This window comes from Gossypium arboreum, chromosome 10, assembly GCF_025698485.1.
Source record: "Gossypium arboreum isolate Shixiya-1 chromosome 10, ASM2569848v2, whole genome shotgun sequence".
Classification (NCBI taxonomy): domain Eukaryota; kingdom Viridiplantae; phylum Streptophyta; class Magnoliopsida; order Malvales; family Malvaceae; genus Gossypium; species Gossypium arboreum.
Window position 1 is genome coordinate 127610373 of NC_069079.1, and position 27078 is coordinate 127637450.

At 32.3% G+C, this 27078-nt stretch overlaps 4 protein-coding genes, 1 long non-coding RNA gene and 1 other non-coding gene across 7 annotated transcripts; 4 read left to right on the forward strand and 2 right to left on the reverse strand.

Annotated features, from left to right (window-relative positions):
* The first annotated feature begins 296 nt into the window (after nt 1-296).
* Nucleotides 297-3215, forward strand: LOC108464425 (very-long-chain enoyl-CoA reductase). The gene is made up of 4 exons (XM_017764722.2): nt 297-581; nt 704-743; nt 1575-2329; nt 2780-3215. Exons 1-4 carry the CDS (start codon nt 513-515, stop codon nt 2846-2848), a joined length of 933 nt encoding a protein of 310 aa, XP_017620211.1. The 5' UTR covers nt 297-512; the 3' UTR covers nt 2849-3215.
* A 1810-nt stretch (nt 3216-5025) lies between these two features.
* Nucleotides 5026-7570, forward strand: LOC108464104 (actin-like). Its single transcript, XM_017764201.2, has 5 exons — nt 5026-5355; nt 5763-5832; nt 5931-6324; nt 6540-7153; nt 7244-7570. Exons 2-5 carry the CDS (start codon nt 5773-5775, stop codon nt 7307-7309), a joined length of 1134 nt encoding a protein of 377 aa, XP_017619690.1. The 5' UTR covers nt 5026-5355; nt 5763-5772; the 3' UTR covers nt 7310-7570.
* A 2322-nt stretch (nt 7571-9892) lies between these two features.
* Nucleotides 9893-13444, reverse strand: LOC108464106 (uncharacterized). 2 transcript variants are annotated; one of them, XM_053019816.1, is made up of 10 exons: nt 13190-13444; nt 13050-13098; nt 12511-12617; nt 11985-12030; nt 11759-11893; nt 11531-11620; nt 11327-11455; nt 11142-11225; nt 10941-11005; nt 9893-10364 (listed from the first exon to the last, which is right to left on the reverse strand). In XM_053019816.1, the coding sequence occupies exons 1-10, from the start codon at nt 13291-13293 to the stop codon at nt 10238-10240; spliced, it is 936 nt and encodes a 311-aa protein (XP_052875776.1). In that variant the 5' UTR covers nt 13294-13444; the 3' UTR covers nt 9893-10237. The 2 variants fall into 2 exon arrangements, with proteins under 2 accessions (XP_052875776.1, XP_017619692.1); XM_017764203.2 differs by having other exon boundaries at nt 9893-10417; nt 13190-13442.
* On the forward strand, nt 13433-13505 carry TRNAK-CUU (transfer RNA lysine (anticodon CUU)). The gene has a single exon. It is a non-coding gene; the product is annotated as a tRNA-Lys (tRNA).
* Nucleotides 13506-21899: 8394 nt separating this feature from the next.
* Nucleotides 21900-22354, forward strand: LOC128282320 (uncharacterized). Its single transcript, XR_008272557.1, has 2 exons — nt 21900-21987; nt 22122-22354. It is a non-coding gene; the product is annotated as an uncharacterized LOC128282320 (long non-coding RNA).
* Nucleotides 22355-22881: 527 nt separating this feature from the next.
* Nucleotides 22882-23797, reverse strand: LOC108462883 (uncharacterized). Its single transcript, XM_017762792.2, has one exon. It carries the CDS (start codon nt 23686-23688, stop codon nt 23026-23028), a length of 663 nt encoding a protein of 220 aa, XP_017618281.1. The 5' UTR covers nt 23689-23797; the 3' UTR covers nt 22882-23025.
* Between the last annotated feature and the right edge of the window lie 3281 nt (nt 23798-27078).

Sequence of the window (27078 nt, forward strand, 5' to 3'; positions counted from 1 at the left end):
GCATTAGACAAATTCAACTAGCTGAATTAATTTTTTTATAATTTTTTAATAAATTATTTATTCAGTTAAATAGATTAAATTAATTAATAATCTAATCAATTCCAACACCATTATGATTCTAAAAACCTAAAACAAAATTGAAAAATAAAGCACACATCATCACCGTTACAACCGTGAGCCACTACCAAAATGGTCCCCTTGAATCAATCAAGTCAGCCATTAAAACTTAGCGGTGTGGATCATCGGCCTAGATAAGTTAGCTCTCCTACCCCAACCATACGCCTTTAATATTATATATAAAATCATATATACAATACACTCTATCTCATTTCCATCACATGCCCCGTTCCATAAACTGTCACCACCTTCGCTTACTTTCCTTTCAAAGTTCTAATCTTTGAGATCTCCGAAGATCCAAAGATCTAACTCTCCCAAACCTTAAAAAGCTTCAAAGGGTTTCTCCCTTTAGCCATAACAAAAACTGGGTCTCATTTGTTTTGATCTCAAAAAGGATGAAGGTCACTCTAGTTTCTCGGAGTGGGAGAGAGTTCATCAAAGGTGGCCTTGAGCTTAATGACTCGGTACTGTACTTTTTTTCCATCTTTCTTACGATTTATTTTTTTTTTATTAGTTTACTTTGAAAGAAAAAATGAAAAGAAAGGAAAATTTATTGTTATTTTCTTTTCTAAAAATTGTTTTGCAGGCTACTGTGGCTGATCTGCAGGAAGCAATTCACAAGAGAAGTAAGTGATTTTCTTTTAGTAGTAAAAAAAATTAGCTTAATTGCTTGCTATGTTTGTTAATTAAGTTCTTCTTAATAAACTAGGAGGAAATATTCAATATAGTCTCTTCTCTTTAACTCTGTATTGGTGGGGAATAATTGCTTGTTTGTGGGAACTTCCTGTACTTTTGGCTTGTGTTTTTGTTTCGGGTTTTCTCTTTGCTTCAAATATTTGCAAATAGAGTCAATGATATGCTCGTTTTACCCCATTTTGTTCCATGATTGTGCTAGAGATTCATTGCTCCTTATGTGTTTTATTTTCATATTATATTGCATGGATAATGAATTTATGATGTTCTTATTTTGTGACTCTTGAGTGATGCAATTAACTAAAAACATTGAATAAGGCGATTTTCGAACTAGAAATTTTATATTGGGGCCTAGGTATAATTTAAAAAAATTGGGGAAGCTAAAAGATTTGGTGTTAAAATGGACTAATTTGAAGTATTATATTTTAAGAGGGGATAGAAATACAATTAGACCATTTAACCAAGGGGGCCAAGGCCCCTGCCTTCCCCTCTAGTGATGTTTCCTTTGGAATACTTGACTGATATCACCGTGGTAAACATTTTTTTGGTTCCTTAAAATGTATTCTTCTAGAGGGTCACTACATAAACTATTGAGTAAAGGGGTTCTATGGGAATTTTTAGATTTGTCATCGGAGCTTTTGATTGCTGATGTTTTGACTTAATTCCTCAAGAGATGTGTGTTTTTTATTGCATCGGTGTAGGTTTCAATAGACAATAGTTATTTAGAGTCTTCCTAACTGAGTTCTTGTGTGTTGTACTAACAGCTAAAAAGTTCTATCCTTCAAGACAAAGACTAACACTTCCCGTGCCATCGGGATCAAGGGAGAGGCCTGTCGTCCTTAACTACAAGAAGAGTCTCAAAGACTACTGCGATGGAAATGAGAACAGCTTAACCATAGTGTTCAAGGACTTGGGTCCACAAGTGTCGTATCGAACACTTTTCTTCTTCGAATACTTGGGTCCTTTGATCCTCTACCCTGTCTTCTACTACTTCCCTGTATACAAGTACTTTGGATACGAAGAAAAGCGTGTCATCCACCCTGTTCAAACATATGCTTTATATTACTGGTGTTTCCACTACTTCAAACGAATCATGGAAACATTCTTCATACACCGTTTCAGCCATGCAACGTCCCCACTATCAAACGTTTTCAGAAACTGTGCTTATTACTGGACCTTCGGTTCATACATTGCTTACTACGTCAACCACCCACTTTACACACCTGTTAGTGATCTTCAGATGAAGATTGGGTTCGGGTTTGGTATAGTTTGTCAACTTGCAAACTTCTATTGTCATATTATACTGAAGAATCTACGCAGTCCTGATGGTAGTGGAGGGTATCAAATTCCTCGTGGGTTTCTGTTCAACATTGTGACTTGCGCGAACTACACAACAGAGATTTACCAATGGTTGGGTTTCAATATCGCTACACAGACCGTTGCTGGCTACGTATTCCTTGTGGTTGCTACCTCTATCATGACAAATTGGGCCCTTGCAAAGCACCGTCGGTTGAAGAAGGTATTTTTCTTTTACCTTTCAAACTACTAAATCAAATAGTTTTCGTGCATACCATCTAAGTTGCCTTCATTTTAAGCTGAAAGTTGATTGCATTGAACATATATTGGCTTTTATTTAGTTTGCCTAGCATACTGGATTTGGATTTCTTTAAGTAGTTTCATTATGCTAATCAAATGCATATGCAAAGCTTTCTGTGTATAAACTTCTGTAAGTTCATATACGATACATCTGTGCTCACTTGCATACACCTCTTGTATCGAGCTCAGATCGAACATAGGCAAAGCAATTCATATCGTAGCAAATTAACTGTTTGGCAATCTGCATATCATCTTGGATAAGTTCTTTAAGACCTATGCTCGGGGCTTATACTTTAGTTTTCATTGCGTTCCATTATTCCGTCCATGGTCTATTTTTAAGTTTCCCTTACCTTTTACTTCTTGTTGTTCACAGCTATTCGACGGTAAAGATGGAAGGCCGAAGTACCCCCGAAGATGGGTTATTCTTCCTCCATTCCTGTAGAAAGGATCGATGAGCATCGTACTTTTCGAGATATTAAATTTACGACGTTGAAACATGGTTTCCGAGTTCATTGAAAGATCAATTCTTGTTAGATTATGGAATTTTAGTATGTGGGCATGCATTAGGATGCTTTTTTGCTTATGTGAAATCATTGCCGGTTTAAACTATTGCTGTTGGTTATTATTTCAATTGATGGATTTTCATTTTCTTATTTTAAATCTTGCTGTTCGGGTTCGGTTCAATTTGATTCAGTTATTTTCGAGTCGAGCAAATTAAGTCATTAAACGAGTTGAGTACGCTCGGTTCAAATAAATCGTGCTACTTGTATTGAAAATTCTAAATTTGAATTCCAGTTCTTTATTTAAAATGTTAAGTAAAATATTAAATTTTAATAGTATTAGTGTGAAATTTTGTGTGACGGTTTAAATGAATTTTATACTATTTATTTTATATATCTCGTTAATAAATATTTTAAAATTAATAAATTTTTTTTAAAAATATCAAAATTATAGAAGGATTTTAAAAGTTCAAAAATAGCATGTAGTATATATAAATTATTACGGTCCATATCATTGTTACATAATTTTTGGTAAATTTTTTTATCTTGAACCTAAGAATCTTAAACCTCAAACCCTAAACTTAAACTAAAACCCAGAATCTTGAACTTGAACCTTAAACCTAAAACATTGGACCCTAAATCCTAAACTCGAACTCTAACACAAACATAGACCTCAAAATCCTAAACTCTAAACCTTAAACTCAAGATTTATGGTTTATAATTTAATGTTCGGGGTTCAAGGTTTAGGCTTAGGGATTGAGTTTGGGCTTCAGGATAAAAAAAATTAACAAAATCATGTATCAAACAAAAAAATTGTAGAAATATCGTAAAATAATTTTGAAGAGACCATGAAAAATGTGGCGGAGAGGGTTCATAAAATAATTTTTTCTTTTTAAAAGATTGAGAGTTAAATATAATTAAAAAAATTAAATTAACAAAAATATAAACTAGGAATATCTTTTACATATAATAAATTTGAAAATCGAAAGTTGTAAGTTTCAAAAATCATATTCAATGATGGGATTACAACAACAACCTATCTCTCAACTACTCCAAATTGTGGGACTTATTATGCTAACACTTTGATGACTTATTATTACATTTTATTTTACAAGTCATCTATTAAGCATCATATATACAACAACAAAATTAACTTAACTTGATATAAAAAATATATATAATATTATTTATTTATAAAAATATTTAAATATAAACAATATATATATTATCAAATCTAAATCTCAACCGTTGAAAAACAAAATCTAAATTTATGAAAATTAATTTAGTAGGTAACCTACTTTTGATCTTTATTAATTTGAGGATTGAATTCAACAACATCTTTCAGGGTAATTTACAATAAAGGTCACCTAATTTTGGTTTTCTTTTTGCCACTTAATTACGAAAAGTTACAAAATAGTTACTCAACTATTAGTAAATTTCTTTTTTGGTCATCCAACTATGAAAAATACAAAACGATTACCCAACTATTCAATTATCTTTTTTAGTCACCCAATTATCTTGGATTTTTTGATGTTTCTGTTTTTACGTTAAATAGTTGGGTGGTCAAAAAAGAAATTTACTAATAATTAGATGACCATTTTGTAACTTTTTATAGTTGAGTGACCGAAAAGGAAAACAAACTATAGTTGGATGTCCTCTATTGTAATTTATCCCTTTAAAAAAAAGCAATTAAAAAAGCACCTTTAAATTGTAAAAATGGGTTGGTGACAGTTATAGTTGGTTGGAAGGAAAGAAATACCGTTAACCAATTAAGTTATTAAGGTATAATTATGATTTTAACCTCTACTATGCTGAAATTTGGAAATTAATCCTTCTACCTTAGTTTAACTTAATTTAATTTAAATTTTTTAATCTTTTTAATGTCATTAATTTTTTGTTGTTATAATTAAAGTGACTGTGTGAAATATATTTAGTGCAAATTTATTATTAGTTGAACATGATGATCAGATTTTTACTGAAAATAAAATCTGTAATTTTTGTAAAATTCAAAATGCAAATTTGCTTCAAAATTTGGATGTGTTTATTATCATATAAAATTCGATTATTACTTTCTAAATCTAAATTAATTAAATTATCCTCCAAATATTTGAATTATGTCAAACTAGAAAAGGATTAAATTCGAATTTGAGTACAGTAGAGTGGCTAATACAAATAGAAACAAGGTATCATTATGAATCACTAAATTTTAGTGATATTTTCTTTTTATCTGAAACAAAAATGGCTGGAAAAGCGTGAGAATGAGTCAATGAGAGCCTAAAGAATCGTTCTCTCCATAAAAATTTGGAAGGCCAGTATTGATTCCCATTCCCTTTAAATTTTTGATTTTTGGCGTTTCTTTCACATCATCCCCTTGTCTTTCGAAATATTTCCTCGCTCTCTCTTTTATCCTCACTTTCTCAGCCATCAAAGACACCCTTTTTTTCTTAAGGTTCTTTCTCAATCTCCTTTTCTGGGTGGTTTTTTTCATTTTGGCATTGGTTTTTTCTGTGGTTTTGATTTGTTTTGATCAAAATGCAGAAAATGAATCCCACTTTTTCCCATTGGGTTCGTTTCATTTTCGTGTTTCAATGGTGTTTTCTAAAGGATGCTTGAATCTTGATTTTATAAATCTTTTTTTTTAAAAAGCTAGAAAATTGGATATTTAATGGAAAATGTAAGCTTTTTTTGGCATTGAGTTCGTTTCATTTTCGTGTTTTAATAATATTTTCTAAATGATACTTGAATCTTGATTTTATAGTTTCTTTTTCTTTCTTTAAAAAAGGGTAGAAAATTGGATATTTAATGGAGAACTTAAGCATTTTTTTTTTATTATAATGGATTTGCTATGAATTGCAGGTTGTAAAAGATGGCAGATGGTGAGGATATTCAGCCACTTGTTTGCGACAATGGAACTGGAATGGTGAAGGTAAAAAAAAAATCATTGAAACCCTGAAAAATTATGTTTTTCTAATCAAAATTCATGTTAATTCTTAATGTTAATGTTCTTATATGTTCATGATTTAGGCCGGATTTGCCGGTGACGATGCTCCGAGAGCCGTGTTCCCTAGCATTGTTGGCCGGCCTCGTCACACCGGTGTGATGGTTGGTATGGGCCAAAAGGATGCATATGTTGGTGACGAGGCTCAATCTAAAAGAGGTATTTTGACATTGAAATACCCTATTGAGCACGGTATTGTGAACAATTGGGATGATATGGAAAAGATTTGGCATCATACATTTTACAACGAGCTTCGTGTTGCCCCGGAAGAGCACCCGGTTTTACTTACTGAAGCTCCCCTTAACCCGAAAGCTAACCGTGAGAAGATGACTCAAATCATGTTCGAGACCTTTAATGCACCTGCTATGTATGTTGCCATCCAGGCTGTGCTCTCTCTGTATGCTAGTGGTCGTACAACCGGTAAGCATCATATGATACATTGATGGTATGTAGCGTTTCGAGTTTATTTGAATCGTGCTTATGTGAAACTAATATGTGAAGTTCCCAATACCATAAGATGCCTCTGTTTTTGATTGTCTTGATATTGGTATAATGGCATCTGTTTGGTTCTGCTCGGAGGATTGTTACGACTAATAACCTGAATTCGGTTGAATGTATTGGCATTTTTTATGTAGGTATTGTGTTGGATTCGGGAGATGGTGTTAGCCACACGGTCCCTATTTACGAGGGTTATGCCCTCCCGCATGCTATTCTTCGTCTTGATTTGGCTGGTCGTGATCTTACCGATAACTTGATGAAGATTCTGACCGAACGTGGGTATTCATTCACCACCACAGCTGAGCGGGAAATTGTAAGGGACGTGAAGGAAAAGCTGTCATACATTGCTCTCGACTACGAACAAGAGCTAGAGACCTCCAAAACAGATTCATCGATAGAGAAAACCTACGAATTACCCGACGGTCAGATTATTACCATCGGTGCTGAACGTTTTAGATGCCCTGAAGTGCTTTTCCAACCATCTTTGATAGGTATGGAAGCTGCAGGCATTCACGAGACAACATACAACTCCATAATGAAGTGCGACGTGGATATTAGGAAAGACTTGTACGGTAACATCGTCCTCAGTGGTGGTACAACCATGTTTCCCGGTATCTCCGATAGGATGACCAAGGAGATCTCCTCATTAGCACCCAGCAGCATGAAGATCAAGGTTGTTGCACCACCTGAGAGGAAGTACAGTGTCTGGATCGGTGGCTCGATCTTGGCTTCCCTAAGCACCTTCCAACAAGTAAGCTAACCGTACTTGCATACATAATCATCTAGTTACTTGCTCGATAATCTTGAAAATAACCCGATTTGCTTGCTGTTTTGTTTGCAGATGTGGATTGCCAAGGCGGAGTACGACGAATCCGGTCCGTCAATCGTTCACCGCAAATGTTTCTAAACAGTTCAATGGGAGAAAATGATCAAAAAGAGAAAGCAATGACTGCTATTAGTGCAGCTCTGCTTTGTTCTACCGTTCTTTTTCGTCTATTTGTTTTATCTTCATGAACATTGAGAGAAAGCGAGGGGTTTCATTATCTTCTAATTCTTTTATTTGTTATAAATGAATTTGATGTTCACAAGCATTTCATTGTTTATTTCTGGTTTATGCACTTTTATCTTAAATAAACTAAATGAATCAATTTGAACAATATTAAAATAAGTGAGTAAGGTTAGACTGATCTAGAAAATGTTTTATTTATATCTGGTCGACAGAAAAAAAAAGAAAAAGAAATATTGAAATTGATCCAACCGAAAAGTAGATATTATGAATCAATTGATTGAAATTGAGTTTTTTTAAAAAAAATCATCGAAAATAGTCATTTATATGACTATTAATGTTTGGGGATTAGAAAATTGATGTCAAATAACAAAAAAGTACTCTACATTTGATGGTTACATATTTACTTATACTACACTCTTGAACTAAAAAAAAAAAAAGGAGAAAAATTATTTTCCAAGATTACATAACTATAATGTTTTAGTTTTTTTCAAACTTGTATTATAAATTACTTCAAGAAAAAGGTGTAGCATAAATGAATCATTGTTATAAATTATGGTAAAACCACAATTTGGCATAAAAATTATTTATAAAAAGTATACCCAAATCATGATATATTTATTTATTGCCTTTAGTAAAAGAATTATTAACTTTAAAAATTATTATGCGAAATCAAATTAATTTTAAATATTTATAAAAAATAGTTATCGTATTTTATTTAGGTTTGACTTAAAATTAGTATATAAATTATACCTTTTTTTTCTATCGTGATATTAAATTTAAACTATTTTTTTTATCTCTAAAGCTACCCTCTTTAACTTCTATTCTGATGAACTAAATATCCTTCATAGGAATTAATAAAGAGACCTGTGATTCTATAGAAAGACATCACGATTCCTTGTGAAAAAGAAAACTATTTGCTGAGATGAAAACAAAGATATCAAATTCCTACTAAGATAACTAGAAATTCCAACTAATAAAAACCGTAACGAACCAAAAAAAAAAAAGGATAAAGGCCTAGTAGAAATTGTTTGTTTTTCGAGATCCCACTATAAATTCTATCCATATAGATTCTGATCGCCAACTCATGCATACTAGATCCAGTTGCATTTTATTCGAATTGAGAGAATAACCAAAAAAATTGTTAAATATATATTAAGAGGCTCAATCCACAAATTGGTATCTAAATTATGTCTTTTTTATTTTATTTTGGTACCTAAGTTATTTTTGTTCTAAGTGGTATTCTGTTAGTTCAATTGTTAATTAAACTGTTACATTTATTTTAAAATAAAGATAACCAATAAAAATTGACATGTGGTAAAAAAGATAAACAAAATTATTTTCTCTTATATATATATATTTTTTATTTCTTTAGAACTAGATTGATGGTCGAACCTAATAGACCACAAATTTTCAGTTTGATCAATTTGTCTGGTTTGATCAAATGAATTATTAAAAAATTCATTTAAATAAAAATATTTTAAAAAAAACAAAGAAAATTAGTTCAACTAGTTTTTTTTAGCTTTGTTCAATCAGTCTGTATTGGTTCACGGGTCAATTGGTTCAACCTCTTATTTCCGAACTAGTACCCCCAATGATTCCCAGTCCAATTCTAAAAATATTGGATTTAATCAATGAAATAACACTTTTTGATTCCGTTAAGTAAAGCAAGCAGGTGTTGAAGTTTAAAAATAGAATTAATCATTAGCATCTTGACCTCCAGAAGGCAAAATTCGAGCATTTTTTGTATTGCCAAACATTATAAAAGAAGAAAGAAAAAGAGAGAGAGAGAGAGAATTTATGTAAAAGAAAAAGAGTTAAAACATATAATCTAAGTTTATATGACGTGGTAGGTTATTATTGGTTGAAGTTTTTAAAAAGATATAACATTTTGGTATAAATCGAGTATAAGAAGAATAGTTTAAGTACAACTTTTAATAAAAAGAAAATATAAATACCAACTTAAGAAAAAAAGTTTAACAATTTCACTAATGGACGTACCAATTTGAAAAAAAAACTAATTTAGATACCGCTTAACTAAAAAAATTTAAGTACTAAGATGAAGAAACAATATGTGGATTAAACCTTTTATTTATTAAATATTAAAATTACTTGATATTTAAAATTTTTAATACAAATAAGTAAAGAATGAAATCAATCCAAAAATCGAAGTCTCGCCAGTTTAGCTTTCCGATATGGTTTTTAAAACATTAGATTTATCATTAACTTCAATCCAAACTCAATCCTTTCCGATTTAATTGTAAAAAACCAACAACTAAACTTTAAAATATTCAAACTAGAAATGAACCAAATCCGCAATAAAATAATCGATTCGAGAAAATAATTCAAAATAACTTGAACTTGAGTCAACCTGATGCAAAAATTAGATTAACAAATCTAGATAATTCAAAGTTGAAACAAGGATGATTCGAACTCAAAACATACCAAAATGCATAATAAATTGAGCCTAAAATAATCTAAAAATTTCAAAATCCGAATTGATGCAATTCAAAATCATGCCTGTCCTAGTTTGAAAGGATATATGAAAACAGAAACAAAAAGATAGTATCGTTTTGGAATTCAAGAAGTTGGAACAGTAAAAATGTAAGAAAACATTAAAGTGTTACCTCAATATTCCAACTGAAAAAAACTGCATGTTCTGGCTGTGATATTGTATAATGAAAAAAGCTAGGATAAGCTGCAATCAGCTAACTGCAATTTCCTTTTTCCCTAAAAGAATGCTTTCAACCTAATGTTATCGAATAGGCTACATTGCTTCTCTTCATTCATTGTTGCTTGAAGGATTCGGGGAAATTGCAACCTCAGGAGTTAATTTTCCACATTTGAGTTCTGTATCCGACAGACATGAGGGCAAGTTCCCAAAGCATGTTTGGTATGCTCAATAGGTTTACCTTGGATCCAGGAATTTCGAACCAGTTTACAGATACCTCCAGCACTGGAATATGAAACCATTTGCAGAGGAAAACTAATTCAACATCGAAACACCATCTGCACATGTAATAATTCAAATGATAGGTCAATCATGGTAAATTTCAAAGACAAAAGTTGCAAATTTGTTCGAATTGAGAGATATCAAGGAGAAGAGATGCAGAACGTAGAGAAATTCTTGAATTCTTTGGGTTTTGATAGAAGGAAGTCGAAAGTAGTGTTCTCAAAACAAGCGAGGTATGGAAGGATGAAACTAACACGAACTGAAAGTAGAATTAAGTTCAATGAGAAAATCAGCATGTGTCTGATGGCATTACACTAATCTAAGCACGTAAGAGATTTGCTTCGAATCTTTTCATGACAAGACAAGCACCTACTGATGCTTGCAGATAAGGTGATCAGCGATAGAAACATGCCGTACATAGAGTACTTGATTTGAAACTGGGCATGTGTTTGATAGTATACACCAAATCTAATCATGCAGTACAGAACTATAGATCAGCTTTGAATTTTTATGATGCAATAAGCATGCAGCAATGCTAAAGGATAAGGTGATTGATAGTGTCTCCAAGGTCTGAATCACCTTTTCAAACGGATGTTCGTGAAAAGCTTCCTTGCTGCAGACCTAGTAAACATCTTAAAACCGCACTGCATTGTATGAAGATAACAAAATCAGGGAAATATTTATAGAGAAGTCAGTGCATAATTCAATTATGCTAGTAATACCAAACATATGTACTTTAGGCCAAAACAAAACGGAAATCTATACAATGAAGGAACATACCTGCGTATCACGAATTCCAGGACCAGCAGTCAAGAGAACCACAAGATGAAAACCCTTCATCAAAAAGTTGCGGTACCACTTCCTCTGAAACATAGATCGAACACATTCAAATAGAAGAATGTGGAACTTAGACGAGAAAAATCAAAATATGACTAAAAGCAAGCATCATTTCTGATAAACTTAACTGTAGCAATAGCCTTCTCTTCAAGATGCGCACGAGAACCAAATGCCACTATTGGGATATCAGATATTTTAAAGGTCGTGTCACAAGCAGCTGAATCCCCACGATGTTCTTTTCTGGCAACTGCATGGATCTGAATTGGAAAACATCAGATAACCTATACCACGCAGAATATCACCGGCTTGAGTAGCCAACCATTTTTATGTACCTGATTTTCAAGCTTTTCTAGGTCAGTAACCTTGGTGGCTCCATCAGCATCCAGCATTAGAAGTAATTCACCACGTGAATGTAGCATTCCCTGTTTTACAATGCTTTCATAGAGGTAAAGTGCTTTGATCAATTGTTGTCATGCAGGAGCAGGAAAGCATAAAAAACTTTCTATAGCATCAAAAATATGTTTGCGAATATCCAAATGAATGGCTTAGGTCAGACTCACTTTTCTTATTGCCTCTCCTTTTCCATGGTTTTTACCAAGAAGGATAGCCCTTACTTTGTCTACACCATACTTCTTTACAAAGTCGAAAGCTACTCTCTTCGTTCCATCCCTACTTCCATCATCAACAATCAATACCTGCATCTCATTCACGTAAAAAAGAATGCTGAAATAGACTTCACAAAGACAATTTAGCAATTCCGGTTAATTAGAAGAAGCAAAACAGTACCTCATAAGAAAATGATTTATCCTTTGCTTCCCGTTTTTTAAGGTAACTGCAAAGCAACAACATCACACCATTACTAATTAACATCAGAATATTTTTCAGCGATAACCAAGTACACAGTTTTAAATCATTTCAGTGAAATATGTCTAAAGAAACCAAATTTTCAATCCTAAAAATTAATAAATCACTCATCATGAAGTAAGAGCTCCATCTGTTACTTAAAAAACCATGCTCTACCATTCTACCAATTTCAGATCAAATATTAGCACCATAAAGCATAAGCCAGGACATAATGAACGGTAATGGCAGCCCACTGTCCGTACCAAAATCATTTTCGGAAAGCAAATTTCATTGAGTTTTATTGTCCGGATTGACATGTTTATATTTCAAGATATCACTGACTATTAGAAATATACATCCTGCACTATGATATGTAAAACCTAGTTTCGTTCTCACATACCAATACCATCCTACAGAAGCACATAAGTCCAAACATTAAGGGGTGTTTAAAAGAGAATCATTAACGTACTTCATGGTTTCACTGAGGGCACCAGGAAGTCTATGCTCTTCATTGAAAGCGGGAATTATCAATGACAAGTATTTCTTTGCTGGATCGAATATATCAGGACATGGAACCTGGAAAATTTGATGCATCCGGCCTTAGCATTTGTACTCAAATCATATATAAACAGAGCGAACTCGAAATCGGTGATAGAAAATTCTAATAAGTAGCATCATTTCTCAGACATGTTTATAAGAAAGTAAGTTAAAAAAAGAAAAGAAAAAGAAAACTATCAATTCTAACTGTTTTAATCATTTCTAGTCACTTATTTGCTTAAAATGAAATGAATTATAAAAACAAGTTTAATTCTAATGAACTTTATTAGTACTAATAACTATTTAGCTTCCACAGAGTTGACTTTTACGTTAATTTCCTAACCAAAATCACAAGGAAAAACAAAAACAGAAGAGGCAAAACTTGACAATTTTCTCGGCAACCAAGCAAGCGATTAAGCAGAACGATCCAAATAATAATAAACCAGAAAAGAAGAAGAAGAAGGGTTTTACCTGTTTCAGTGATTTCGGATCCTCAAAGATGGCGGGCGCGTCAACATGACTAAATTTTAAAAAAAATGAAAAGAAAGAGAAATTAAACTAAAATCAAAATGAAAACCGAAAACGAGAAAATTAGGTTAGAGAATAATTACGCATTATTAAAACTTCTTCTATAAGCTTCAAAAACGATTACAGAAACTAAACCCAAAACAACGATTAAAATCAAAGCAGCCAAAATCGTGAATAAGAACTCCATAATTTTTTTTCTCGCAAGCTTTTTGCTGTTGCAGGCAGCTGCGAAAGATTTAGTTAGTGTTTTTCAGCTTTCCTTGAAGGAGGACAGAAATTCATACATCTTCTCTAAGTAAAAAAATTTAATGAAGACAGACAACCAAGCCCGTCTAGCTCAGTCGGTAGAGCGCAAGGCTCTTAACCTTGTGGTCGTGGGTTCGAGCCCCACGGTGGGCGTTTTATCCTTTTTGTTTTTCCACTGAAAACAGAGAACCCAAATATTGTAACGGGCCTATTTGTTTGCTCTTAATAGACCGGGCTTTCAAGATTTTGGGTTCGCCCGGGTTAACCCAATTATTATTATTAATAATTAATCTCTCATTTCTCAAATGCATAATCTTTTCTCGTAACTATGAGTTATGAGCCTGAAGCTTTAAAATTTAGATTATCCAAATTGTTCTGAACATATTTTATCTAAATTTCATCTTCCATTTACTTTTTAAATTTTAAAATTTTAGTCCTCGCCAAATGATTATTATTAAATTCATTAAGTTAAATTTTGTTATTTTCAAAATCTTATGCGTCAAGCATATTATCATGTGTAATGTCATGTTAGCTTGTTATTTGTACATATTACTCACTAAAATTCAGCTAATGGATTAATGACGGTCATTTGCATCAATGACTGAAATTTCATAATTTGTTGCTTAGAATGACCCAATCGAAAAATATGTACTAAATCTACAACTGTACCTATTGTAGAAGATTAGTAATTGAATTTAAACAAATAAATTTAATAGCTATTGTTTCGAAAAATACAAGTGTGACACCCTACTCCCGATCCAATCGTCGGTTCTGAATGTACGATGACACAATATGTTTTCGGAGCAACTTAGACTATCTCAATTAAGTTACGAAATAATTATAACATATAAACATGTCATAAATCAAAACCTTTTCAATTACAAATAAAATCATGCATTATAGATGTCTAACAACCTTATTAACACATCTCGAGCTACTCAGGTTCAGATGGAGTCAGGACTCAAATCCAAACTCAACCTATCAAAACCTAGTTGTGTGTCTCGAGACATGAACACTATGTCTCAAGACATGCTTTTCCTATTTTAGATCCCTAATTTCAATATTTTCTATCTCGACATGAAAGGGCAAAAATGTAAAAAATGCATCTTTATTTCTTACACAATGACACAAAATGTACCTACATAAAATCATTTTAACATCCAATCACCAAACATCAATTGGCATAAAAAACACATTCAATCATTTAAAGTTATATACTAATGCACCAATTAAATATATATATCTAACTATGATCATTACTCAAACACACTTAGTTTAGTACAAATTTACTAATGTGATCTATTCAAATTATCATAAAGGACTCCAATAACAATTCTAGGTACGTACCAACACAGGACGTAAGACAATAAAGACAATACAAACAATGTTGAGTTTCTTTGCTCAATGTGTAGAATTATCCATTTCCATATGCAATGATTAGGTTCAACAAAGTTTTAGTTGATTAAAAACTTAATCAAGGTCACATCGAAATAGTTTTGTCCTATTCCAAGTCTCAAAATATGAATATTTTGTCTCGGGATAATCAAACATCGAAACTAAATTAAGAAAACAAGAGAGGTTGGTTTCTAAACTAGTCTCGGGACTTGAAGAGCTTTGTCTCGAGACATAGACTCTAAAGTCTCGAGGCATATTATCGTCAAAGCAAAAAATAAAAAAAATTAAATAAATAAAATAAGACTTGACTTGAGACATGAAGATCCCTGTTTCGAGACACAATGCTAGAATTTGATAAAAAAGAGTTTGGATATGAATTCTAACTATATCCATAACTTTGTATAACCCTTAAATGTTTAGAATATATTTAATGTATATTCATTCAATTTATTTATATGATTGTTTGAGAATGTATAAAAACTATAATTGCTTGAATGTCACGTTACATGTTATTTATGGTGATTTAGTCTAAGTTGCTCCCAGCAACATAATGCGATGTCACACATTTGGATCCAATGACCAGATCGAGTGTGAGATGTCACAACAGGGACTAAAATTGACCAATTCAAAAAGTATAGGGACTAAAATTGACCAATTCAAAAAGTACAAGTACTAAAAATAATCAAATTAAAGTATAAGGACTTTTGCAAAGTACAAGGAGTAATGGCAAAATTTAACCATGAAAGAACTATGGATTGGAAAGATTTTGTCAATACTTCAGCTGGTTCAATCCTCCGACGAGTCCTCGTTCAAGGGTAATTATAATCGGTTTGTCAAGGAAAATGAAGAAATTGGAGGGGGAAAGGATTTGTTGCACCCTAATTTGTTGATAGAGACTGACTTCAAGCTGGATCTTGAGGTGAAGATGAAGCCTGATTGGGATTTGTTGCTTGAGTTCTACCTCCACTACCATGTTTTCTTCCTTTAGTTCGGGATTGAGCTGTATTGGATCTTTTGCTGCCGCCAACTTTTCCTTTAGAAGTTCTCACATTGTGGCCTAATTAACCACACTTCTTGCACTTCATATGCATGCCCTTCCTCCACCATCCTTCATCTATAGTTGCGGTTTTATCTACTGCCTGGTGGCCTTCTTAGCTCTGGTGGCAGTACTGGTTCCATATTCTGAACCGTTCTCCATTGTGTTGCTAATCTGGCTGGATTGATGTGGTGTGAGTAGATACTTATCTGAGTATTCTTGCTGTAATAGTGGTGCACATAACTCTTTGGCCTATCTTGTATCATTATCATCACTAAAACGACATGGATGCATGGAATACTTGTGGAAAGAAGCAGTAGAGGTGTTAGTAACATAAATGGGTTTTAGGGATAACAACTCAGAAATGGTATTACCAGTTAGATCCCACTTTCTACATGAACAATTGTGGTCATCCAAGTTAGCCATGTTAAAAATAAAATAGAATAAAATAAATAAAAATAAAGAACACATAAATTTTACGTGGAAACCCTTTCGGGAAAAAAACCACGGGCAGAGGAGAAGAAAATTCACTATGTCGAAAAATTTTTACTCAAATACAAGAGGAATAGACTATGTCTATTTATAGGCTTGCAAAGCCATATTCTAGTAGGATTGAAACACCTTATCCTAATCAATATAAAATAGATGGAGTTTAATAAGGTTTAAAACCTTATTCTAAAATAAAATAAAAGAAGTCTAGTTCTATATGGATTTTACTTTTATTTTATTTTCCATCGTATTTTATTTAAATAAGAATTTGGGTCACTTAATTCTAACAATCTCCACCTTGACACAAATTCTCAATGAACAAGTTCTTCATCGCGAACTTTCAATAAACAAGTTCTTCACCTCTTCCAAAAACCCCTTAAGGGTTTAACTTCAACAATGAACACCAACCAAGTCTAAGCAATGCTCAAACTTGGTTATAGGAAGTGACTTAGTCATCATATCTGCAGGATTTTCATGAGTGCTAATTTTGCTCACAACAATATCACCACGAGCAATAATATCACGAACAAAATGATACCGAATATCAATGTGTTTTGTTCTCTCATGAAACATTTGATCTTTTGTAAGAAAGATGGCACTCTGACCGTCACAAAATATCTGTCTTTGAATTGAAGGTCTTCATTGAGTTCACTAAATAGTCCCTTCAACCAAATAGCTTCTTTACAAGCCTCAAGAATCGCCATGTACTCGAACTTCATTGGTAGACAAAGCGATCGTAGTTTGCAAAGTGGCTTTCCAACTAATTGCACAACCTCCGATTGTAAAGACGTAACTCGTGAGAGATCTTCTTCTATCAAGGTCTCCAAAGAAAATCAGCATCAACATACCCTATAACTCCATCTTTAGTTCTTCCAAACTGTAAGCAAACATTAGTAGTGCCTCGTAAGTATCTTAAAATCCATCCGAATCGCTTTCCGGTGTTCTTTACCGAGATTCGCCATGTATCGCTAACTGCACCGATCGCATATGATAAATCGGACGTGAACAAACCATAGCATACATGAGAGATCCTCGCACTAGAGTATGGAACATGTGACATGTACTCAATCTCATTATCGATTGAGGAGATAAGGCCGATGAAAGTCCGAAATGGGTGATAAAGGAGTACTAACAGCTTAGCACTCTGCATATTGAACTCCGCAAAGAACTTTCTCAATGTACCCTTCGACTTAGGTACAATTTACTTGCTTTTCTATCTCGAGAATCTCCATACCAAGTATCTTCTTTGCTGGTCCTAAATCTTTCATCTCAAATTCTTCACTTAGTTGGGCTTTAACCTTTCTTATCTCTCTTTTATCTTTTCTTGCTATCAACATGTCATCAATATAAAGAAGTAGATACACAAAAGAACCATCACTGTTTTTCTTAAAGTAGACACAACTGTCAAAACTACTTCTTTTGAAATCATGAGAAGTCATAAAGGAATCAAACCTCTTGTACCACTTGTCTTGGTGACTGTTTCAAACCGTAAAGGGACTTTTTCAAAGAAGCAAACATAGTCCTTTTTTCGAGACTATAAAACCCTCTGGTTGTTGCATGTAAATATCTTCCTCAAGTTCTCCATGCAAAATGCGCTTTTACATCTAACCGCTCAAGCTCCAAATCATGCATGGCAACAATACCAAGCAAAGCTCGAATCGAACTATGCTTAACAACCGGAGAGAACACATCTGTGAAGTCCACTCGGAATTTGATCAGTAACCCTTTGCAACAAGCCTTGCTTTATATCCGGTTCTTCAACTCCTGAGTCCCTTCTTTCTTTTAAACACCCATTTACAACGAATGACCTTTTTACCTTTAGGAAGTTTTACAAGATCCCATGTTCTGTTTTTGTGGAGTGATTCCATCTCCTCTTGCATAGCAAACATCCACTTTTCTCGAGTCTTCACACTAATCGCCTCGAAATAATTAAATGGCTCTTGATTCGCATCTATATCTTCACCACATTTAAAGCATAAGCAACTAGATCAACCTCGGCATACTTCTTTGGAGGTTTAATTTCTCTTCTTGTCCTGTTTTTGGCGATAGAGTATTGCGGTAAAGAAGCAACTCTATTCTCAATTTTTATCTTGGCTTGAGGAGTTGATTCGTATTAATCGATGCTCCACCGCTTTTGGTTTTCTTTATTGGAAGAGTCTTTAAGAGATAAGTTAGGTAGCATAGCGGTTTCATCAAAACAACATCTCTGCTAATCACAACTTTTCTATTTTAGGACACCATAACTTATAGCCTTTTACACCACTTTATAACCAAGAAAACGCATTTAATGGATCTCGGTTCCAATTTTCCATTATCAACATGAGCATACGCAGGACACCCAAAAATCTTTAAATCAGAATAATTAGCAGGATTACCAGACCATACCTCTTGTGGAGTCTTTTTCTCAATGGCAACGGATGGAGATCGGTTGATCAAAAACATGCGATGAGGTCGCTTACGCCCAAAATGACTTCGGTAAGTTGGCATTTGACAACATACATCGAACCTTCTCCATGATCGTTCTGTTCATTCGTTCTGCAACGCCGTTTTGCTGTGGAGTATGACGAACTATCAAGTGTCTCATGATCCCTTCTGACTTGCACAATCTATTAAACTCATCGAGCGAACTCTAAGCCATTGTGCATGCGGAGGTATTTTATCTGTTTTCCGTCTGTTTTCAATCATAATTTTCCAAGACTTAAATGTGGAAAACACATCGCTTTTCTGCTTCAGGAAGAACGCCCAAACTTTTCTGGAAAAAATCATCAATAAAGGTTAGCATATAATTAGCTCCACCTCTCGAAGGCACTCTGGACGGCCCCCACAGATCAGAATGGATATACTCCAACGTTTCCTTCGTGTTATGGATTCCTCTAGTGAATCGAACTCTCTTTTGCTTCCCAAAAACACAAGGTGCTCACAGAAATTCAGTTTGCAAATTCCTTGCCCATTAAGAAGTCCTCTTTTGCTTAATTCGCCATGCCATTCTCACTCATATGCCCTAGGCGATATGCCAAAGTTTAGTAATATCATCATCGACAAGGAAGAGGAAGCGGCAATTGCATCACCGATATGATAGAACCACAGAAACATATAACTTGGCAATCTTTCTTTGCCCTTTCATCACAACAAGGGACCCTTTGAAATCTTTAAAACCCCACTTTCATTGTGTGTATCTGCACCTTTGGAATCAAGAGTACTCAACGAAATTAAATTTCTTTTCAATTCGGAACATGCCGCACGTCACTAAGTGTTCGACAACTCCATCAAACATCTTAACTTTAATTGTTCCAACACCGCGATTTTACATGAAGCATTATTTCCCATCAAAACAACACCTTGAGATCTTTGTTTCATAAGTTGTAAACCAATCCCGATTGGGACTCATGTGGAAGGTGCAGCTGAATCAAGTATCCACTCTCGCTTACTTTAGAATCATTGATGAAGCAACTAGAAGTTCACCATCGCGTAGTCTTCTACAACATCGCCTTCACCGAATTTTACGGTTGTTTTCCCTTTTGATTCGCACCTCCCTTTTAATCTTATTTTGTAGCTTATAACACTCAGATTTAATGTGCCCTTTCTTCTTGCGAAGTTGCAAGTTTTACCTCTGCTTGAAGATTTTGATCTACCCTTAGATTTACCACGAGGATTCCGTTCTGTGTTCTACCACGATCATCATCAACATTCCGGTCTTGTCTCCCACGAACAATGAGACCCTCTCCCCGAGAGTTGGGTTTAACCACAAGATGCTTCATCTTATCATACGAGGTTAAAGAATCATAAACCTCATCAAGCTGTGAGAGACTCATGGCTATATAAAATCGTGTCTCTAAAGGTTGAATAAGACGGGGCAACGAACAAAGTAGAATCAACCCTAGATCTTCCTTATCATCTTGAACCTCCATGGCCTCCAAGTTTGAGAGAATTTCTTTAAACACTGTTAAGTGTTCGGTACTGACGCACCTTCCTCCAAACGATGAGCATAAAGACGCTTCATATGCAACTTGCTTGTTAGAGTTTTCGACATACATATTTGTTCTAGCCTCTTCCATAATGCAATGGCGGTTTTCTCTTTCATCACATCCTGCAAAATTTCGTTGGACAAATGCGGATGTAATTGTGTTAATGCCTTTCGATCCTTACGCTTCTTCTCTTCATCTGTTAATGTCGAAGGCATCTTATCTATCCTAGCGGGCATCCTCTAGATCCATCTGCAAGAAGCGCTTGCATCTTAATTTGCCACAACGCAAATCGGTGTTGCGATCCAACAATGAATTTCATACTTCAAAGACGCCATTACCGTGATCGAGATGAATAACCCTAAGCTCGATACCAATTTGTGAAAAATAAAATAGAATAAAATAAATAAAATAAAGAACACATAAATTTTACGTGAAAACCCTTTCGGAAAAAAACCACGCAGGCGAGAGGAGAAGAAAATTCACTATGTCGAAAAATTTTTACTCAAGTACAAGAGGAATAGACTATGTCTATTTATAGGCTTGCAAAGCCATATTCTAGTAGGATTGAAACACCTTATCCTAATCAATATAAAATAGATGGAGTTTAATAAGGTTTAAAAACCTTATTCTAAAATAAAATAAAAGAAGTCTAGTTCTATATGGATTTTACTTTTATTTTATTTTCCATCGTATTTTATTTAAATAAGAATTTGGGTCACTTAATTCTAACAAGCCACATGTTGGTTTGATGGACCACATGCAACTTGGTACGTTGGCCTATCAACATGCCTTGGCCAGCGCCTGTAAGCAGCCAATTAACACAAAGCAGACAAATAAGATATGAAGGAAGCAGGCAACTAAGCAACCAACATTATCATGAACTAAGCAGCCAAATAAAGTTAGCATAAGTAGCCAAATAAATGCATGAATAAGCATCTACATATACTCTGAGACTTTCTCCTTGACCTTTGGGTTGAACCTTCATCCCTAGAACTCTCTGATAACTCATGACTGAATTTAACACGTTTGAGTCTCCTTTTTTTGTTGATATTTTGATTCTCTTTTCTTTGATTTATTTTGTCCCTTTGCTTATGTAAGTCTTGTTGGGGGCTCGTTGATTTATTTTTTCTTTTTGGATTGTTGGTTCAATGTAAAGGTGTGAATAGTTTGATTATAAATTTTCTTGTGTTGTGGTTTTGATGGGAGGGAAAATGGTGAGTATGTGAAAAATAAATGATCGCTGAGTTAGTTGGATTATAAGTAAGACATGGGGTTGATTGCAGATTTATTATTTTTGTGATCCTTTCACTTAAAAAATTAAAAGAAAATAGATTTATCAATTAAATTTGATCGAAAATATACAAAAAATGAAAATATCTAAAATCCAAAATAATATTTTTTGCTTTTTTTTATTCTTTCAAAATTAACCCTCAATATCATAAAAAACGTAAAATTAAAAAAAAAAAACCAACCTACACGGAGTGTAAATGTTTATTATTGAATTTTTAGAATCAAGACTAAATTGACACAATTTATAAATCTTGAGTGTTAAAGTTACTATAATACTAATTTTAAAAGGTGTTAAATTATTTTTCGCTAATTATTTAACTACGGGTGATTAAAAAAAAAGTTAAATAATTAAATGATGAAAGGAGAAATTTTGTTAATAATTGGGTAAAAACCTATGTAAATTACCCTTTTCTTTTCCTTTTTACTTTATGGACATAAAAGGATTGGGTAGAATGGAAAGGTTGGTCCTCCACTCTTTTCTTCTTTATTATATATTTTATTTTCTCAAGAAATAAATATTTTAATCATCATCATCATTATCATCAAACTGTAAATTCATGCACCTTCCATCACATTCTGCAAATGAAATTGCAGGCCCTGACGGTGTTGGGGGGGCCAAGGAGGCACCGCAGCCAGGCAGCTCAGCCGCTTGGTTTCACGGGCTTTGTTTTAAAGAGCACATTTTACAAGAAATTCAGCATCGTTTTTGAGGCAAAGTTTTGGACGTATGTAAGCTATGAAATTGAGATATTATTAATAAATTAACATTTGGAACTTGGAAATGTATTGATAAATAAAAACAATAACAAAAGGTACATTTAGGGTTTTCTCTTCTTCTTTTTTTATTTGCAGAAAACATGTATAGTCAGTTTATGCAATAATTTAATCTAATAATTTATTTGTTAAATTGAATTTAGAATTTAATCTGATGATTAAAATAATATTTTTAAAAATCAATTTTATCATCAAGTGAGTATAATGATAAGATATAGAGTTAAATTACTTTTTAGGAATTTTGCAAGAGGCTTAAATTTTAATTTTTAAATTAGTCTTGATATTCTTTTTGAAAATTTAAAATTTAAGTTTTAATATGAAAATAATTGCTAAACATAGGGACTAATTTAGGTAAAAAGTAAATTTAACAATGCCAAAAATTGAACTTAAATTTTAAAATTTAGAAAATAAAGAGACTAATTTCTTAAAAAATAGAAGTATAAGAGTTAGATTCTAAATTTATGAAAAATATAGGAGCTATTATACATTTTAACCATTTGATAAAGTTTGCATAAATCATGCCTAGAAGTTTGAATGCTAAAGCAAAATAAAAGAAAAAAAATATATAATTGTTGAAAAATTTCCCAGAAAAAAAGTATGCACTATTGCAAATTTATTCATACTACAATTCTTTTTTTCTTAAAGATTTAAGGAAAACTAATAACATGAACAAAGATGATCCAACAAATAAACCAATCCCCCATTAAGAAAAAAAGAAGAAAAATTAGTGAGCCATTGCAACTGGATCACTGTAATTAAGGCTTCTCTGATTAGGCATAGCAAGCATAGCAGTATGATCCAAGAAATCATTGAGTTCAACAACAGATTGCAAAACAATCCTCAAATCATCAGCACAACGAAAACCCACATTTCCATTACCTCTAACTGCATAAACATAGAATGTTAAGCAACCTTTCCTGAACTTAAACCTCGCCATTTCGCACCCTTTCAATCCCCTTATCAGCTTCTTATTCACTTCACCAAGCGGGATCTCATTTGGCCAAATCTTATCCACCGAGATTTTCATGGTTTCCGATTCGAAAACGAACAAAAGCACCTTCGATTTCTTAGTGCCTAGACCCAAAGTGAGTGTGTGCCAAGCTTGGTGAGCTAAGATGGTGAAATTGGTAGGCAAAAAAGCTGTGGTTGAAGGGAAAGGGATTTTGTTGTTGGGGGGTTTGTGTGATGGTGGGGTGAAATCGAGGAGCTTGAGTAGTTCGAGTGGCTTTGCCCGTCGGATTGTGAAGGATTTAACTATGAACTGACCGCCGAATCTTAGACCTTTCACTTCGGAACTTGGTTTGAATGAGAATTCTGAGGTTGGTTTTGTGGTTTGATCATTGGGGTGTTCATGTTTTTGCTTCTTCTTCTTCTTCTTTTCTTCCATTTGCGTTTGCTTTCAATGGGTTTTGTTTTTTGGGGTAGTGGAATTAAGTTTGGTGGAAGAAAGGCTTCATTGTTTTGAGTGTGATTTACAAAAACCAATCTAAAGCTTTTAGGTGGGGTGAACTTGTTTGTTGGCTTTTTGGTCATTTGCCTTTTCATTTTTTAAATAAAATAAACGCATCAGATTAAAAAAAAAAATTTAATTTCCCAACCCCAAACTATGATACAAATTTTAAATTTATTGATAAATTTTAAATATTCGAATTAAATTTTAAATAACCATGCCGCATCACTAATAAAAATTGAACGAAGTGATAAAATGTATTACATTTCTAAAGAGAATTCTATTTGAATTTTTGAGAGAATAATATTAAGAGGCATAGTCTTTATCGATAATAAAATGGACATGAAGGATCATCAATTAGATACTAAATTATCAATTTAAATTTAATACATAATATATTTAAAAAGCGAATCAAATTATAAATTTGTATATATCTATTATAGGAATAGCTTGAATGATGTTAAAATAGAAAATATCAATAAAATTTAAGAAATGTATTTTATTTTTTATAACATTTCATATTTAAGTTATCCACGTAATTTGATCCGTGTATTTTAAATATATTCGACACTAAATTTTAACTAAAAATTAATTAAATAATTTGATATGATATTAAAATATTGTAATATTTATTTTAGAAAAATCAAAGAATTTACAAATGTTAAAATTAAAACTTCAAAATTATTAAATATTACATCTTAAATTGATAAGATGGATTAGTTAAACTAAATCTCAAATCATCTAAAAGTCAAAAAGAAGGCTATGGCTATACCACTTTGCATAAATTTGAACATCTTTTGTATTATATTTTATATGTTACCATTTTGAATGTTGGTTATGTATGGCAATACCATTCTTTTATATTATTTAAATTAGTTGGTTAACAACTTTGTTCTCTCTCTATATATATAAAAAAACCCTTTGCATTGTATATTATTTTTTTAAAAATTAATTTATTTGTAAAATTATTGAAAAAATTTTAAGTTGATATAATGTTTAAAACTATTCATAATTCATTCTAATAAATGCACTTAAACACGCTCGAACTTACGTTCTCATACACTAACAACAATACTAATGCCAAATTAGTTAAGACTCAATTGACTAATAGTGTATTAATTTTTGTTTGACATATTTTATTATAAATTAATTAATGTTAAATTATTTTTTAAAGTGTGTGTGTGTGTTTTTTTTTTTTTTACTTTTTCCCTTTTTGGAAATGAAGTAGGTTGGAGATATTGAGTACCCCAACATATTTTTCATTTTTGATGTGCCACATATTTTTCCTTCCTTTTTCATCTTTACATGTAATCACCTTTATGAATTATGCCCTTACCCCAATTCACATGACGTTATCTTTGCATACATATAACATATAAAATTAAAAATATTCTGGTGGTATTGTATTTAAAAATAAATAAATTAGTTTATCTGTGTTAGATTAAAGAGTAAATTAATTTCTTTAGTTAAAAATTTTATCTATTTGTGTCGTTAAAAACTAGCGTGGTTGACTGAATAACCAAACAGTGGCATGTGGCATGCCATGTATATCTCATGTGGACGTACAAAGACTGTTTTTTAACAGTAGAAATAGATAAAATTTTAATAAAAAAACTGTTTTATTCTTTAATTTAACGTATATAGATTAATATGTCTAATTGTTGAATAAAAAATTAAAATACAATCTAAATCTTAATATAATAACCTCTATTATAGTTTATTTAATACTAAGTGTGTATAGTAGATGTGATTACTTATCAATATATGAGTCTATCAATAGATTTTGAGATTATAACGTCGGATTTTATTGCGAAAATTCTAAAAATTTAAAAAAGAAAACACACAATAAATAAGGATAGTAACATAAACGTTGATTTTTGTAAATTATAATAATAAAATTAAATATGCTTTTAATGGTTTTTAATTGGTTTCACTGATTTTTTTTACTAGTTTATCCCTTCTTTTTTTTCGATTATATGGTATCAGTCAAACTGCTAATCCTATTTGTTTTTTATTCAATCGATCGGTCTAATCTGGGTCTAGCAATTACGTTTGTTTATTTTTATTTGAATTGAATTAAATGTTTAGTTTAATATTTTTATTGATTGATCCTGATTACAATTGTTGATATAATCGTAAGTCGTAACCTTAAAAAATAGTTACTAATATTTTTAAAAAAATTAAATTAAATTTTTCCACCGCAAATTAAAATTGATTTTCCAATAAAATAAAACAACATAAAATCAACATTTGTGACTTGCATGACTAGAATATTTTATGAACTATTTAAAATTCGATATTTTTTTTAAAAAATCAATCAAGTTAAAATCATAATACACAATAATAATGAAATTAAAATAAAATTAGAACAAAATTCAGTATTAAAAAGTCATAGTTTAATGATAAAATTTAGATTAATATAAATCTCATTTTCCTTGTAGGTTGGAGTTGTAAAGCAAAGCAATAAAGTCATTCCTATTAAAGTTTTTTCCTTCAAAAGGCAGTCACCATTGCCTTTAATCATTCATAGGAAACAGCTTTCATAGGTCCATTAAGAGGACCAACTAAAAGCAAAAAAGTCTTGCATACAAGGACCACCAATGGAGCCTAATAATAATTTTTTTAAAAGGAAATCCTACTAGAATTTCTTGTCTCCTCATTTTTTTTATTTAATACTATTTTTAAAAATTATAATTATAGGCTATGATTCTATCTACTCATTTTAAAAGATAATGTCTAGAACTATCTATAGCCCTTCATCTAACCCATAAATAAGAGGATAATGTGCTTCAGTATACATGAATCCATGTCCTCCTGCATTAGCAACAATGTCTATGCCAATTAAGTTAAGACTTAATTGATAAGATGAGATTAGACCAACTCATGGGATGGACCACCCGGCCCCATTCGAAAAGTGGGAGGGTTTTGGTAAAAATATAAGGTCGAAAAATAGGTTTTGGCATAACAATAAGACCCGTTTAAAAAATAGGCTAGGCCTCGAGTAAGACATATATTTTTGGTATGGACTTGACCAGGCCCAAATTCATAAAAGGAAAAAAAAATGCTATTTTGTTGTTGCTTTCTCCCTATTTTGCTACCATTTCACTATTATGTTATTATTATTATGTTGTTATTGTTTGGATATTGTATAATACTTGTTTTATTGTTAATTTTGTTATTATTTTGGAGCTATTTGCTTGTTAAGTTGCATCTATATTAGTGTTATTTAAGTATATATATTTTTTAAAATCTATTTTCAACTTGCTAAGAAATATTTATTTTAATATTTTAGTATTTTTATTTATATATATATATATTTAAAATTAT

Bases quoted from the DNA above. Each gene is read 5' to 3' on its own strand.
- LOC108464425 (XM_017764722.2), top strand. From the start codon at position 513: ATGAAGGTCACTCTAGTTTCTCGGAGTGGGAGAGAGTTCATCAAAGGT. The intron at 744-1,574 runs GTAAGTGATTTT...TTGTACTAACAG, and splicing joins GGAAGCAATTCACAAGAGAA to CTAAAAAGTTCTATCCTTCA. The intron at 2,330-2,779 runs GTATTTTTCTTT...TGTTGTTCACAG, and splicing joins AGCACCGTCGGTTGAAGAAG to CTATTCGACGGTAAAGATGG.
- LOC108464104 (XM_017764201.2), top strand. From the start codon at position 5,773: ATGGCAGATGGTGAGGATATTCAGCCACTTGTTTGCGACAATGGAACT. The intron at 5,833-5,930 runs GTAAAAAAAAAA...TTCATGATTTAG, and splicing joins ATGGAACTGGAATGGTGAAG to GCCGGATTTGCCGGTGACGA. The intron at 6,325-6,539 runs GTAAGCATCATA...TTTTTTATGTAG, and splicing joins TGCTAGTGGTCGTACAACCG to GTATTGTGTTGGATTCGGGA.
- LOC108464106 (XM_017764203.2), bottom strand. From the start codon at position 13,293: ATGGAGTTCTTATTCACGATTTTGGCTGCTTTGATTTTAATCGTTGTT. The intron at 13,099-13,189 runs GTAATTATTCTC...TTTAAAATTTAG, and splicing joins AGAAGAAGTTTTAATAATGC to TCATGTTGACGCGCCCGCCA. The intron at 11,006-11,141 runs GTATGTTCCTTC...CATACAATGCAG, and splicing joins CTGGAATTCGTGATACGCAG to TGCGGTTTTAAGATGTTTAC.
- LOC108462883 (XM_017762792.2), bottom strand. From the start codon at position 23,688: ATGGAAGAAAAGAAGAAGAAGAAGAAGCAAAAACATGAACACCCCAAT.